This window comes from Dermacentor variabilis, chromosome 2, assembly GCF_050947875.1.
Source record: "Dermacentor variabilis isolate Ectoservices chromosome 2, ASM5094787v1, whole genome shotgun sequence".
Lineage (NCBI taxonomy): Eukaryota > Metazoa > Arthropoda > Arachnida > Ixodida > Ixodidae > Dermacentor > Dermacentor variabilis.
Window position 1 is genome coordinate 84,714,865 of NC_134569.1, and position 16,580 is coordinate 84,731,444.

General features: G+C 42.5%; 1 protein-coding gene across 1 annotated transcript; it reads left to right on the plus strand.

The window, feature by feature from the left end:
- Positions 1 to 58: 58 nt before the first annotated feature.
- LOC142572211 (ras-related protein M-Ras-like) lies at positions 59 to 16,093 on the plus strand. Its single transcript, XM_075681163.1, has 4 exons — positions 59 to 1,189; positions 3,813 to 4,066; positions 6,801 to 6,880; positions 8,809 to 16,093. The coding sequence occupies exons 1-4, from the start codon at positions 1,003 to 1,005 to the stop codon at positions 8,879 to 8,881; spliced, it is 594 nt and encodes a 197-aa protein (XP_075537278.1). The 5' UTR covers positions 59 to 1,002; the 3' UTR covers positions 8,882 to 16,093.
- The last annotated feature ends 487 nt before the right edge of the window (positions 16,094 to 16,580 follow it).

Sequence of the window (16,580 nt, forward strand, 5' to 3'; positions counted from 1 at the left end):
AGGATGCATGATGCTTTGGCCTAAATCTGGAAATAAGGAATATTCAGGGTAAGTGGGCGTGGGCACTAATAGTCACACTCAATGAAGCCATCTTCCTGTAAAAACCCTGGAAACTTTTCTTCTCCAAAATATTAACTAGCTTCGGCTTTCAGAACAAGCTTTATGAATGAAAACATCTAAAAACACTATTGTAACTACATACTGTAACTACCATCAATTGTAACTACATAACGTAGGCATAACGCTTGCTTTGAGCACGCATTGCATTGAGTTAACTGCGCTTTCCTACTGTCGCAGTCACCAGATGCAACGATGCAACCATGATCGTAGCTTATACAAGAGGCGATGCAGCTATGGCATGATTTATGTCCGTACTTCCGAAGAAGTAGTCGACGATAGCGCCTGGTTTCACTTTCGTTTTTCTCGGATGATAGCCGTTTCGTATGCGCAATATTTTTCCCCGATAAAAAAGTTCGTTTGCATTCACCTGGTAAGCTTAGTTTTATTTCTTTTGATTAGTTTTGGTTCATTGCTCGCGTAGCTATCTGAATTCTGAAATACTAGCCCAAAGGTGGCGATACCTTCGCGTGTGTGATCTCGTCGATCTCTTTGGTTTAACGTCTGGTCATGTTCTTTATTCTGTGTAGGTGTTCTGTGGTCTCTCTACGCGCATGATTCATTTGCGCCTTCGTGTGGTGATTATGTGTTGTGCGACGCTACAGACAGCTTGCGCCAGCTTAGAAGTGTCGAGTCCAGCGCTTTGAAGAACATGCGTTTTGTGTGTGTACCATTTCATCTAGAAAATGTAACGTGTGTCAACAGACGTGTGATAAAATTATGCTAGGTTTAACCCTAATCGCTCCAGAGGCCTCGGCGTTTTGTGTAAAAACAGTACGGTGCTTGCCCATACCGGAAAATACTGTTTTTGTTGTTGTTATGAGCCAAGGGCTGTGTTTTTGGCGCGGTTAGGTTTTCGAGTGGTATCCAAAACTGTCGGTGACAATGGCCGAGCCGCCGTGTGACAACGTTATCACCTACAAGTTGGTCGTGGTTGGTGACGGCGGGGTCGGCAAGTCGGCCCTGACCATCCAGTTCATTCAGAAACTTTTCGTCACGGACTACGACCCGACCATCGAAGATTCGTATGTACAGCATTGCAAGATTGATGGCCAGGGGTGCATTCTGGATGGTAAGTGCTGCGCTGTGCGCGCTTGGAGCTGATCGACGCGCAGACTACAGCTTAAAGACAAAACAGAAAACAGAACACTAAATCAGGTAGCTGGGCTGATTATCTAGTCAAAGGATACACAGTGAACAATGTAGGCAATACAAGCAGAATTTCACATATTAATATAGCAGCAGCAGCAGCAGCAGCAAGTCTACGAGCGAAGTCACTGTGGAGCCTGACTAATGCCAACGTTGCGGGCGATATAATGAACGCCGATCGTCCATAGTCCTCGTGCTTCGCTCTTCGGGCACATAAATGACCAAGCACTGCGTAAACAAAGCTATCCCATTCTCTTTGTAGTTCACGAAGAATCGCTAAATACCTGAAGGTAGACGCAGTGACTCACGAGCAGATCTTGTTGCAGTTTGTGTGGACACGGGTGCCTCTCGCAAGAACACTTTTGTTTTTTTTCAACGCTGCCTTGAAATGGCTTCTTTAACTTGAGAAAGTACTAAGCTGTTGCCAGGTGTTTGCCAACTGTCCCTTTAGCCGCAATGCAGCCAGGTGGACGAACCACTTCATTCAGTAATGAACTCCAGTGCTGCAAGTCTGATTTAATGTCGAAAACCAAGTGGGACAAAAAAATATATGGGGCTTAGCAATAGTTCTGAACTTAACAATATCAAGTCTATTCTGTGTTTACGTGTTGCTTCAGTTAGGTTGTCTCGGGTGTGGTAAAGGGCATCAGTTGTTATTTGACAGGTCGAGACATAGCAGGTATAGTGCCACTGTAAATGATCTGTCCCATGATTTCCAGTGCTCCAGGAGAGAGATGAAAGCTATCTCGGCTCCTTTTGAAGTTACTGTATTAATGTGCTGTGAGCAAGTTATCTAAAAACTTCTGATAGAGATGATGAGGATGGTTGGGCTGGTGGAGGTGGTGGAGGTGGGGCAGACAATGTAGCACGAACTGCCAATTTACGAAGTGTGGTCTGCTATGTCATTTGTGACATCATGGTCAGTGTTGAATGATGCAAGTGTCGCACAGTGCACTTTCGATCGCAATCGAATTTTCATGATTGGCTCCTATGCTCAAGCTGTGGGAGGGAGCCAGTGGTGGTTTAGAATTTCGATTCAGACTTGGCTCGCTCGAGATCAGAAGTGGTCATGCGACACCGGTATAATAATGGGGAAAACGGGATTGGGTTGTTGATTGAAATATACAAGACAGATCAGCCCTGACGGCTGTGCCTAGTAATTTTTTGGCGTAGGTTAAGTTACAAAATTATTTCATTTAAAATATTGGAAGAATGAAGGTGTTGGTGAGGATGTGTGCCACTTTGAAAACATGTACAGGAGAATATACCAAGTGTTATTGAGAATTTCGACAGCCGGAAGATAAGCCTTGGTTGAGTAAAGAATGCTCAAATGCCATATGCTTTTAATGCCTTTATATGTTGATTACCCATCCTTGTAGCATAGTGGCTACAGCGTTGTGCTACTAAGCCCAAGGGTGCGGCATCAAATCCTGGCCACGTTTCGATGGGGGTGAAATGCAAAAATGCCTGTGGGGGTATATGCATTGGCTGCACATTACAGAACCCCCAGGTGGTCAAAATTTATCCGGAGTCCCTCACAAAGGCGGGCCTCATAATCAAATGGTGGTTGTGGCATGTAAAGCCCCGGAATCAATTTTTTAATGTTGATTTCAAGATTCTACACAGAAAAATTTCTAATCGCACTTGCAAGGCAAGTGCTCATTCATACACGGGTATCTTTTTGGTTACCAGTAGCCCACTAAAACATTTATTCTGTAAAATGCTATTTTTTTTTCGTGAAGGATGTAATAGCAGAGATAAAATAAAATGTTGAGAGTCAGGTGATGCAAGGAGGCAAGCTACCTTCCCCACAGCAGAGGCTTTTTCGCATTGCCTCAACCAGTGCCTGCAAGCAACATTTCTCACCAGCTTCGAGGCCCCATTTGACTCTTGCAACCCCTGCTTTCCTTACAAAAATTTTTTTGAAATCCCTTTTCCTTGCGGCACATTTGCAGATTTAGTTTGCGTGCTCTGCATTTCACAGGGCTTGCATTGATGTTGCCTGCATCTATAAAAAAAATTTTGTGTAGAGCTGCCTCACGGCATAGTAAAGAAGAAAGAAAACAACCTTGTAAGTAAGAAACCAACCCTGCATCGTGCAGGAAGACCAGTAAGACCCTTTAATTACAGTTGACTCGACTTCACTTTCTGAAGTCGGCATGCAGGTTCTGTGGAGGCCAGACTGTCAGAACAAGGGCTCCTGTTTGTGTCGTGTGCCTGTGCAAGTCCACAACAGCTGGTACACTGCAGGCAGCATGCACGTGAGAGCAGATAGCCTGTGACATCGTCTGTGCTGCAGGGAGAGTTAATCCTTCAAGATGAAAGATGTGGAGGCATTTGTTTGAATTCTCAGCTTCTTTTGCAATGTACATTGGTGTAATACTTTGCAGACATAATTGTCATTGGGTTATTTATGCCCTGTGCATGTCTGTTTACAGTGCCCAAACCTGCGGATGGACGAGTTAGATTTTTATTGCATAAGCTAGTATGACTGTAATCAGTGTCTGCGCTTTACATGGCTGCAATTTTGCATGCTCATTTTTCAGTGTTGGATACAGCGGGCCAAGAAGAGTTCAGTGCTATGCGTGAGCAGTACATGCGCAAGGGGGATGGCTTCCTGCTCGTGTACTCTGTGACAGACAAGCAGAGCTTTGACAACATCGGCCACTTCCACACTCAAATCCTGCGTGTCAAAGACCGTGATTCGTATCCCATGTTGCTGGTGGCCAACAAAGTAGACCTGGTGCACCTCCGACGAGTCTCTGAAGAACAAGGCCGAGAGCTTGCCCAACAGCTGCGGGTCTGTAGCCTGTTGGATTTCAGGCTTTCTATTTGTGTCATGAAAAGATTGGAAGCACTAACCCAGTAGTGCCTAAACATTTTAGCCTTGGGGAACCTGGCCCTCTCGCATAGTACTAGAGAACCGTTGCTTACTTGCTCCCACCCCCAGTCCATACAAACAAAAGAGAGTATGAATGCATTGCCCTGTATAGATGAATTTTGACATTCAATCGATCAAATGTTTGCACAAGGGTTACAAGGAATATAGCAGGAGGGCACACACATTATTGCAAGAGGTGCTGTTTTTACCAAATACGTACATCCCATTGTGACATTAACCTTGTTGGACGTGAGGCCTCATGGTTTTGTGGCAATTGGTGGGACTGGCCTGCATTCATTCTGCAAAAAAACTTTTAGTTGGCCATAATGACCCTTACATCTAAATTAGCCCTGTACCAGCTGACGCAGACATGACAAAATCCCAAATGCACCTGCAGGTCAAAGCTGCACTGGGCTATGCTCTTGCAAACCAGACTGGGCATTTATTTGAGCTAACTGAAAGTCTGTACATGGCTCCTTGGCACCAAAAACAGTCTATGTTAGCTGCTACTTTCCACTGGCCAGAACCTGTACATCTTTTGCATGGGCCTCAGAGGAAGGAATATAAGAGACAAGAAAGAGGGTGAGTATGTATGCAACACCTTGGTCGGCAGTAGCACACGAAGCACCAACATGTGGTAAGTGATTTGGGGAAGCATGTGCTATGCCATTCTTAACCCTTTAGTTTCCAAATTTTTTTTTGCAAAGAAGGTTTACTAATTTTACCATTCCTTTTATTCTAGCAAATTATTGCACATTTTATATGTGTATTAAAAAAATATATTACATGTGTAGTTTATCTTTCTTGTATTCACACGCCGGTGTAAATTTCAGATGAAAGACATCTGCGCTGAAAAAAATAGTTTCCCTCGTCACACGGTCTGGGTCGGAGCTTAATTGTCTGAATGATACCAAGAGAAATCAGGAGCATAGATTAATGTGGCCAAGTGCCAAAACTCAAATGTACATGCGAGCTGTACGAGCAAGTGCTGCCCGTCTCTGGCAATTAAAGCAGGTGTGGCCCTGAAGCATGTGGCTTGTCCTTGGCCATATTCTCCCAGGAACATAATCACTTTATGAGTTGGCTCTTATTACTGAAAAAAACATTTTGTTTGCATGCCACTGTTAAATTCCAGAAGTAGCATCTCAGTGTATGCTGACAAGTAACCATCTCCTCATGTTTGATGATATGGTACAAACTCATTTTCTTTGAGTAAACAAGGGATGAAGATGCAACATTGTGTGGTGGGTTGCCACTTTGATGCTGCACCCTCAATTTTCACGTCAGTTTGGCACATTCAAAAACGATTTCATGGTTGCTTTTCCTTGTCTATGCCAACGCAACAGCCTAAGTCAATGTAGTGGCAAATTTCTCAAAAGCTGGTGGCAAGAAATTGATTAAACTACTTTCACACATGAATCTTAAATCATATCCAAGGTAAATATATAATTGCATGAAAGTTGGTTTTGAGAATGATTGAAGTAAATGTGCAGTGTACAAGGGGTCTTGGAAGGATATTGGTACAGGCAGCAAGGACAAGCACAGCTCCTGCTTGGTATATAAAGGGGCCTTAGAGTTAGCAACATTCTGCATTTTATTCTGCATTTCTATTTTAAGCTTTGAATTGAGCCCCTGGCCACAGCACTGTGATATTTATCTTGATTCCACTATGTCAATACTCTTGTATGCTATAGCTCTGGCGTTCTACACCAGCTTGCCTTGACTAATTCTTAGCGTTCAAGTGAACACTCAATTGCAGAAATATGGCAAATCAGTTCTTCCATATTCCACAAGATGAAGCTGAGCAGAGTAACTAGGTGGGCTTTTTGGTTGAAGGAAGGCTACAGCACGGGAACTGCGCTGTAGTGCGGAAATTATCGAGGCTGCTGCAATTTCTCGTGTGGAAAATAACTGTCAGTTGTCCCTCGATAGCCTTGTGTGAAAAAGAGCTGACCTACCTTGATTCTAATGCCAGGGTGTGATAGCGGTATGAGCAGGCTTTGTGCGCATGTGTGGTCTTGTTTTTTTACCAAGTGTTCCCTTTAAAACTAGCTGCACACCGGCAAAATAAATGTTTTTGTTGAAAGTCAGTGCAGTGTCTGTACTTTGTGTGCCTCGTTTGTGTACGTCGGTTCCCACGCTGTAGCCTTCCTCTATCCACGAGATTGAAGAACTTTCATGAAAGAAAAACTAAGTTCGCTTTCATTAAATTGTTGGTTCCTCTATCCACAAGATTGAAGAACTTTCTTGAAAGAAAAACTAAGTTCACTTTGATTAAATTGTTCGGTTGGCTCAGGGCTTGAAAACCACCATAATAACCTATAATAGTTCTCTTGAGCTTTTAGGATTGCTGTTAATCGAGAGCTGTCCACGGTGGCACCCCTGCGGTCCCATAGCCTGTAACACGTAGTTCAGTACAAACAAGGCTATTAACAACTTGGCTTGCAGGCATTGAGGGGTGTGACATCTGATGGTGTATAACATAGAAACACACTACATTTATTCTATTCAGTCTCCTTTACTGTCAGTGTGGGTTGTAAACGTGACAAAGTGCTGGCCAGCCACGTCACACACACTTGTGGGGAAACAGTGCATACCTTTGTGAACTTGTAGTGCATGTAGTTCACAGTAAGAGGACTCTTGCATCTTGCAGATAAGCTACATTGAGACAAGTGCCAAAGACCCACCTCTAAACGTGGATGCTGCATTTCATGAAGTGGTGAGGATAATTAGGTGAGTGCTGTGGAATGAGTCGACCATGCTAATTCCAGCATTTACCATTCACTCTAAATGGAACAGGCTCTTTTTCGCCATGCATGCCTAACAAATATGCATGTGCATTTGTTGATCTCATTAAATGTTTATTAAGAGCAATAGAATACGTGTACTTACTACGTAGGTTTGTTACTGCGCTGCAAGTATGCAAGATAACAAAATGTGTTAGTCTGCTCTCTTAAGACAGGAATTTGTTCTATTCAAACTCGTCCTGCAATAGAACATAATACAAGTAATGTCTGCAAAGGCTGAAATTCAATGCTTACGGTGTCCATCTGTGTTTCTTTGCTTTAATCTGTAATTTTCAAATAAGCCTTTGCCAACATGAATATGTATAAGCTCACCCAGCTTTCCATCTTTGTTCAGTCTATATAAAATGAAATTTTAATCCTTCATTGCTACATTTGTGGGTTAAAGCTTTGGTCCGTGACATGACCATTGAACTAATCATATCTAATAATTCTAACAGAGTGGAGGGGCCAATATGCGACGTGACGGAGTACAAAAAAATGTTACCTCTTGGAGTACATCTTAACTCAAAATGTCAATTTAAGATTTCTAAGCCCCTCCCACTGACAGTGACTGCCGTTTTGGCATGGCTTGTGCAATGTCAAAGAATGCAGGGCAGCTGCCGAATTGTCAGCTCCAAAACCATGTCTGCACCGTGCCAAAAGTGTGCACGCCCACCCTCTCGCTGCTGGCAGGCTCCAGCAGACGCCAAACTCCGCGAGAAGGCACACGCTTGACATGTACCTTTCTGGTGTGAAGTGTTTGGAGCACAACATTGAAGAGTCCAAAGCCTACCAGTCATTTTTCACCACGTTCAGCTCCCATGCCTTATGTTTCGTATGCTCTTTTGGAAGAATGATGTCAGACTTGCCTTGTACATGCTCTGGCAGCCAACGATGCAGCAAGGGCGTCACCATTGCATTGTGCCCACAATTGTTTCATTCACATGAGAGATATAGCGCAAACCAGAGAATGGCTGTAGAAAATATCTCGGGCTGACTGCTGAGCCAGAAATGCAAAAACAAAACCATGCGCATTGACCGCAGAGCGCGCACCATTTTGTCTTCCATAATTGTTGCCTGACTTCTGCACATTTCAACTGATATAAAACATCCAGGTACAAGTCTTCTACTGCATAACATGCACTCAAATTTTGCCAGCTTGCTCTGAGGCACGTTCGGTTTATGTGCAATGCATAATTAAAACTGACAAATTTGGTGTCATAGCCAACAATTTCGGAGCACTGACATAAAATTTTTGTCTGGCTTTTCATATTTTTTTTACATTTTAGGTAGCTTCTGACTGTAATTACAATTGGAACCTGAATTTTTCAAGCAAACAACAAATGTTTAATTGTATGCCATCTTTTATGTGACGAATTCAAAATGCACCCGAATGGATGGCAGCTTTCGTGGTGTTGGGTGTGTCCTGAAAATCGGTGTGAGTGGACCACATGGTATCAGATATATGCAGGTCAGTGCAGGTGTCAAAGCCACATTGTGATCTTGCTGAAAGCTTTAGACATCGGGATAGAATGTGAGAATATGTAGAACGGATGAATGTGTGTGAATGTGGAAAGAATGTGAGAAGCGCATCGCACATTCCGAGAGAAATGGCAGCAGAAGACCAAGCTTATCCCATGTCAAATGCAAAGCGCAGAGTGAGAAGGGAAAGAATTTGGAAGATTGCATAGCTTGCAGCAGATGTACTAGGCTGACATGACACATGTAAGCATGAGAAATGGCTCACCGTTTATTATGAACAACAGCCAATGCAGGAGTCCATCAGCTTAAAGAGAGTGGTCCTTCTCTCCTATTTTTCATGCCCCAATCGTGCCTGCTGACTACCTATTGTTTATCCTGATCAAACCCATACAGAAATCAACCGCCACAGCTCAACCAGAAGCGACGGAGAAGGTGGTGGAGGAACTCCCGCTGTGCCCTGCTGTAACGAGCCTGCCATGTGCCACTGGTGTGACCTTTCCTGAGTGACAGGATGCAACAATTTTTTTTCATTTTTTTTTTGTCTTGCGGGTCTTTTGGGGATATAGTATGTTGTTTTGAACACCGGGTAATTAATTTCGCAGCTAAAGAAAATCAATCCAAATTAGTTCTGGCAGCATTGGGGTTATCCTTGGCGTACTTCCCAAATCATAATGCACTGTGATCTTTTCTTTCTTTCTTTTTTCTTTTTTTAAACTGTTGCAGCCACAGTCACTCTTCCATGTGCAGCTGTTATGGCCAGTTTTTGCCAGCACAGCCATTTTCTCCAGGCCTCTGTTTGATTGCGGAGGAAAACAAACCAACCAAAGATCAGAACAGAGCTCCATGGCAGTTGCATTGATAATTTTCAAAGCATAAAGTGTTGTCAACAAGACTTTGTACATAACTTGAGTGGCCATATTGAATGAGCACATCTATGAGCTTTAGAACTACCCGTATTGACTTTTGTCATGTTTTGATCTCTTCATTCAACTGTGCTTTTTGTTTTCCATTATGCCTGACTCCAGGAGGCAATTTATCGGGATTTATCTGTGCTTCACATAAAGCTTCAACACAAGCAGGTGTTCACAAGAGAAACACATCCCCTTCAGAAGCTGTGTGCACAATTGTGCACACCAAAATAGTGCATCAAAAGAAAAGGCGCTTATGAAAATAATCATATCTAAAATGTGTCGCAAACATTGTGAAGCACTTATGGTTGGACCTATGTTGCAAGTTTGAGCAATATGTGTAAGGTCTCAGTAAAAAACGAGTTGGAAGGTAGATGTCTGGGTATTTGCTCTTGGTATGTCGTCGTGTAGCGGGTCCACTCTTAGAGTGCACCACTTAGGCGCCCATACCTGGTTAAAGTGTCGGTGTCCCGCGGCGTAACCGCGCAAACGCATTCGTCATCGTCTTCTATTACAGTTGGCTCTGATGCCGCTCATCATGCCAGCATTCGCATACTGCCCCTCCCTCTGTGAAGGCGCTAACGGCACTGGCCCACTGCCAGTTGTGCTGTGATTTCGGTCTCAAATTCATTGCCTCAGTATATCACGAAATGAAAATGCGTATCGAGCTGCGCTCACATTATCCATTAGGAAGATCGTAATCATCGGACACTTTGTTTCATTGTTTTTTACAGTGTTTTACATACATTGTGTGTTTCAAGCGGCTGGACCGATGCTTTTCAATTGTGCTAGACATGAAATAGTTGGTGCCTTTATATCAGATGTTATATAGAGTTCTTGCATGAAGTCCACATTCTGTAGAGTTGACAAAACTGATTGAAGAATTTAAAATTTATAATCTGTTATGCAGCAACACGCTTTTCATGTTTCTGAAGATACAGAAAAATCTGATATAACTAAACCTTAAATGGAAAGACTCGATTGATGCCTGAAGTGGATATGGGATCAATGCTCTTCTGTCAGGTGTTCACTTTGAGTAAGACATTTAGTGTCTAAAGCGTGAGATGGATGCCGTTCTTCCCCCTCCAACTCTCTCTGTGATCATATGTATTAACTTATTCATTAAAGTGTTGAGATGCAAGGTACCATGCCTGAAGGCAGCACACTTGGATAGCTGGCGGAATGCTGTCTTGATGGAACGTTGTTGCAGGATGTCAGCATTGTTAGCAAGCACACCTCTTCCTAATGAGCTAAGCTCCAATTTTACAATGGTGCGGACGCCTACTTGCTTTAGAGCTGGCTTGTAATTTCAGTGCAGCATCGTTATAACTTCACATTTTTAATGCCACATTGTCATTTAGTGACTTAACTTGCATGCAATCACGGCAAGTGCTATTTTCTGCTCTTATTTTTTTTTTTAGTCTATAATATTGAGGTATTCTTATGGAAGGTTGGCTGCCAGTTATATTAAAGGCCAACAAGTGTACCAAAACGGCAGATCCAATGTTTAAGCATTGCAAAAACTAGTCACTCACTTGGTGACTTAGCAAAATCTGTGTCGTTATTGTTGCTTTTATGTGAAAATTTTATAGTAGTTTTATGGGAGACTCCGATGGAGTGTGTAGGTGTGTACCATATGTTAATGGTGGTTTCCTCAAATCATCGGAATCTGTTAAAGTATGTACCAAATTTATATAAATCTCTCTTTTCTTTTTTTTCATTATTTTGTGCAGTAGAACTTAAGTTCTATTGCAAATGTGCGTGGTTATAGTTTCTTGTTTGCAACAAAAAAGTTATGCAATAAGCAAACTTCTGTGCACTCTTAAAAATAGTTTCCTTAACAGCAGAATGAAAAAAAAAAGCTAAGGATTTAGCCCCTTTCTTTAAAGTAATACAGTGCACAGATCATTGCAGTAAGCTGTTTAAACCTGGGAGGAAATTCTGTCACTGTCTAACTAGTGGACATGTCCATTTTGTCTGCTGCTGAAGTGCTGATTGGCTGGGGGTGCCTGTCTCCTTATGACACGTACACCAGCCCAGCCAATCATAACTCCAGTAGCCGAGGAAATGTACATGTTCACTAGGTGGACACTTGCAGAATACTTCCCCAGCAGCAATTCTACTGGAGACAGTGTAAAAAATTGTCTGAATTTTATAATTGGAGAAATATGCTCTCTGTGCAGGCATGTGCTGCAAACAATCATTGAGAGTAATTAATAAAGGGAAAAAGAGACATCCACCCAAACGTAGCAAATTGCTACAAAGGAAACCCATATGGGTTTTACGGAAAAAAGCTTCGAAGTCAAAGAAAAATTAATCCTGGTCAGGGACTCAAACCTAGGACCACCGCCTTTCCGGGGCAGCCGCTCTACCATCTAAGCTAACCAGGCGTCTAGCAGATGGCAGGGCGAAGTTGACTTTGTCAACAACTCAAAGCGAAGGCAAGAGTTTGACGTAATAGTTCTGTGGAATTCCGGAAGGGCGCGAGTTGTTGACAAATTCGACTTCGCCCTGCCATCTGCCCGACGCCTGGTTAGCTTAGCTGGTCGGCTGCCCCGGAAAGGCGGTGGTCTCGGGTTCGAGTCCTGGGCCAGGCCGAATTTTTCTTCAACTTCGAGGCTTTTCCTTTGTGGAAACCGTATGAGTTTCCTTTGTATCAATTCGCTACATTTGGGTGGATGTCTCTTTTTCCCTTTATTAATTACTTCTCTCCACCTTGCGAGCTTCCACAGAACTATTACGTCAAACTCTTGCCTTCGCTTTGAGTTGTTGACAAATTCGACTTCGCCCTGCCATCTGCTAGCCTTAGCTTAGATGGCAAAGCGGCTGCCCCTGAAAGGCGGTGGTCCCAGGTTCGAGTCCCGGACCAGGACGAATTTTTCTTCAACTTTGAGGCTTTTCTTTCTTGGAACCCATATGGTTTTTCTTTGTAGCAATTTGCTGGGTGGAGGTCTCATTTTACCTTTATTAATTACTTCTCCCCACCTTGCAGGCTTCTGCAGAACTATTATGTCAATCATTGAGGGTGATAGCAATTGCGCATAGCTTGTTTGGTGAGCGCTGTGCCCATTCCACATGCATTGCTTTCTGGGTTAGCTTAGCAAGACTCCATGGTTCCTCCATGCCAAAAAATTGGAGCAATCTAGGAGCTTGTGCAGCCGTTATCTGATGACAGCTCCGTAAATCTGCAGGTGCCTCTATAGTAGCAGAAAACGCATTGAAAATAATTGTGCATGTGACATAGAGGAAAGTGAAATCTTTTTACGGACAAGTACCTGGTGCAATCAATTACAAGTAAGCAAATTGCATTGGTAGATGGTTGGTCATGTGCCACTTGTACACAAGTGATGACAAAGTTTATCCATAGGGCATGGCTTCTCTTACTCTTGGCAACCATGGTATATTAGGTTATCTCGTAATTTGCTATTGTACTTGGGTAACAATGCAATTGTAGGACCCTGCGATTGGGTCCATCAATGTAAAAATAACATCTTTCAATTTATGCCTTAAAGGGACACTTAAAGGGAGGCATCAAATCAAGCTAAGAGTAGTAGATTGGGGTCCTAGAAACCCCTCAGTGTTTGTGTCCTGCTCCAAGATATAAGCTGCTAATAATATTGCAGTTGACAAGAGCTTGCCCTTTAGAGTGCAATGGTACTGCGCTGCACCGATGATCTCCGAGCTCATGCCCATCTGAACTCTGCTGCCCACACTGAGTGGAGTGCTGCACAGAGGGGGCCAGTCATCATCATCATCAGCCTATATTATGTCCACTGCTGGACGAAGGCCTCTCCCTAAAAATCTCCAATTACCCCTGTCCAGCACTAACCGATTCCAACTAGCGCCTCCGAATTTCTTAATTTCATCACCCCAGCTAGTCTTCTGCCGTCCTCGACTGCGCTTCCCTTGGATCCCATTCCGTAACCCTAATGGTCCACCAGTTATCTAACCTACGCATTACATCACCTGCTGAGCTCCATTTCTTTCTCTTAATGTCAATTAGAATATCGGCTATCCCAGTTTGCTCTCTCATCCATACTGCTCTCTTCCTGTCTCTTAACATTACGCCTATCATGCTTCGTTCCAATGCTCTTTGCGTGGTCCTTAACGTGGTCTCAAGCTTCTTTGTCAGTCGCCTAGTTCCAGTCTCTGCCCCATACGTTAGCACCGGTAGAATGCACTGATTGTACACCTTTTTTTTTTTTTTTGTGATAATGATAGGCTTCCAGTCAGGATCTGACAATGCCTGCCGAATGCGCTCTAACCCATTTTTATTCTTCCATAAATTATAGTCTGGCCAACCATAAATTATAGTCTGGCCAACCTGGTTAGGTTGGCCAGACTATTTTCATTCATGGTCATATCTAATGTAGCAATCTTGTGTTATCATTGATTGGCTACTATTTTACATATAAACATGGGACTTGACACATCATTGGGATCAGAAAGAGGGTAAACTTTATTTCAAGAACTCGGGTCCGGCTTTACCTGCTTTGTTCCATTTGTTGTCAGCCATGTCGAGGTTTGTGGTCTGTCTGGTCATAGCTTGTACGTAGTAGGGGCCCGAATCCACCACTTCTCAAGATTATGTAGGCCTACAAGAGAGCACAAGCTTGGCCAGGCATGCCTCGATTGCAAGGTGCTTTGGGAGCAGGTTCTGCATTTTTGCAGTAGTGGTGCATATCCTGCCCCGTGTTCTTCATTTTCTCTATTTCAATATCGCTGTGCTTGGCAAGAGTGACATTTTCAACTCTGTGTTGTAATCTACCTACTAGCTTCAGTCGGTATTTTTATCTGTAGTGCCTCTTTGTGTTACTTATGTGTTACAATCAGCTGTGGAGAAAAGCTTACACATCAATATATAATAAAATAATAGTTGCTGTAGCTGCTTGCCTGCTTTGTCGCTGCTTTGCAGATATTCTATCACTCACGTTATTGCTTGGCAAGCGTGCTGCATATTCACAGTATGGTAGTTGTCTTTGGGCCTTTGCCTTCAGCTTTGCCGAATGAAGCAGCACCCATTGGCCAGTGTAATGTACCTTGAGTGATCTCAGATATGTGCGTGTGGTGTGTATTTGTACCGATTTTCGTGCAGTATTGTGCGATGCTGAGGTGTCTTAACAGTTGTCTCTCGCAACCCTGCCCCTTTCTTTTTCTTTTTTTCATATTTTGTCATGTGTACACAAGCAGCTAACGTTTTTTCTTGCCTTTAACACATCTTGAAATGCAGCTTTATACTTTCCATGGCCATTTGCTTTCTGTGCTATGCGTTTTGTTCTCACTGATAAGTGTTTCTCACAGAAGAAGTAAGTGCAACATAGCTCTTGCCTTGCTTAGTTTTTCTAATTCTTAATGCAAGAAGGCAGTCATAATTAAACACAGACTTTGCTGGGGGCATTTTAAACAGCCCTGAGTACGGGAATGAGATGAGCCCCTGTAGTCTTGCCATCTTGAACTTCACAGTAAATTCTTTGTTTCTGTATTTTTGTTCCATGGCACTGCTGCCTCATATCGCTAATAGTTGTACCACAAGGGTATAAAAATCGTGAAATTATTGGAATCCATTCCATTTCTTTAACCTCCTTACCTAAACACAGTAAGAAAGTGCTTGTAAGAGCCTTTTGGATTCTTTGTTGGTTTTCATTCCAAAGGTGCGCTCACTTGTCGCATGTGCAGTTTGTGGCTATAGCTGGACAAAGCATGCAATTCTGGGAGGTATCTATCTAAATATCAGTCAGAGTGGGATGACACTAAGTACTATTTTCCTGTCACTGCACAATACATTGTTGATGACACAGGGTTAGCCAGATTGCTTGCAGCTAATTGTCAACGGAGAAATCACAATTTTTTACATTTATATCTGTGCAACATAGGTTAGTGATATTTCCTTTTCCGGGCATTTTTAAAGGACAACATTGTCTGGCTCCCACCCAACAGTGCATACAAAGAGTGGTTTAGTTCTGAATCACTTGAGTGTTCCTGAAGCTCTGCAGTGTTTGCAAAAAAAAAACTTATTTTCTCAAGTGTCACTACAGCACTGAATATACATTGTGGCTACGGCTCAACTTTTGACGAGCTCTAAGCATATTTTACCCCTTGTCTGATTGAACAACTACATTGTAATCCAGTATCTACTGCTGACCTGAAGTAGCGCAGTCTTATTTTTCATGATGGTACATGCTTCAGCTTTGTACAATATTATTTGCATCAGCTGTTTGATGATGAACCCCGATATTTTCATTTCTGCTTCTTGTCTAGTCTGGCTTGGATGCTTGTGGTTAAATTAATATATTTATTAAGCTTTATAATGGCTACATTTGTGCTGTGTACGCCAGTGTTCTTTGGTCATGTGTGCATTCTAAGCATTTTGTTAGAATTTTATTTTTGGCTTAAGGTCAGAATGAACAGATGATGCAGAGAGCCATCTTAGACTTTTGTTGTCCTCTAAGGAAGAAGACGCCATTTTTTGTACATGTGGTTTCCAGAAATGAAGACCTTGATGTTGACCTTGTGTTGAAGTGGCACATACTCTCATCTTAACAGAAATTGATTGAGGTGAGAGGATTATTAGCACACATTTTAGTGTTACATATCAGCTTAGCAGCTGGTTGGTGGTATCTATGTTGGTGTGTGTGTTTTCTTATTACTGGTTAATAATGTAACTTATGCAGCTTGTTTATCTTTACATTCTCAGCTCTTTGTGAAGTGGCTTGTTGTCTGTGGTACAGACTGTAATCTTTAGTTCATAAAACAGACATTGTCTTATCGTATTGTGTGCTGATTTATTTCCATTTATTTATACATTTACACAAACGGCAGCGTCATGTTAAGTGACTTGCTCAAGCATAATATGCTTATTACCACGAAAGCTCAGATATTGCATAGAAATTGGGCTGTACATGTATGCCTGTGAGCAGTCATGAGGTTTTGATTACATTTTTTTGTAATACAGTGATGCTTTGATTAAAGATCAACAATTAATGTTTCACATTTGTCCAAAGTTGCTCTGTTTTAGCACTACACGTAAAATCATCGTGCCCAAAATGCACATGATGCATTTGAGTGCACTATCAATGTTTTGCCATTTCATACCTAAGTGCATTTAAGCACAGCAACTGTCAGCATACCACTTTGCTACGTAAGAAGGACTGCTGACCACACCACCTAAGAAACATTAGCAAAACAATATAAAATTTTTACTCTAAACACCAACTGCAATGCAACCTTATATAGCGTAAAAAACCTGTTCTCAGATAG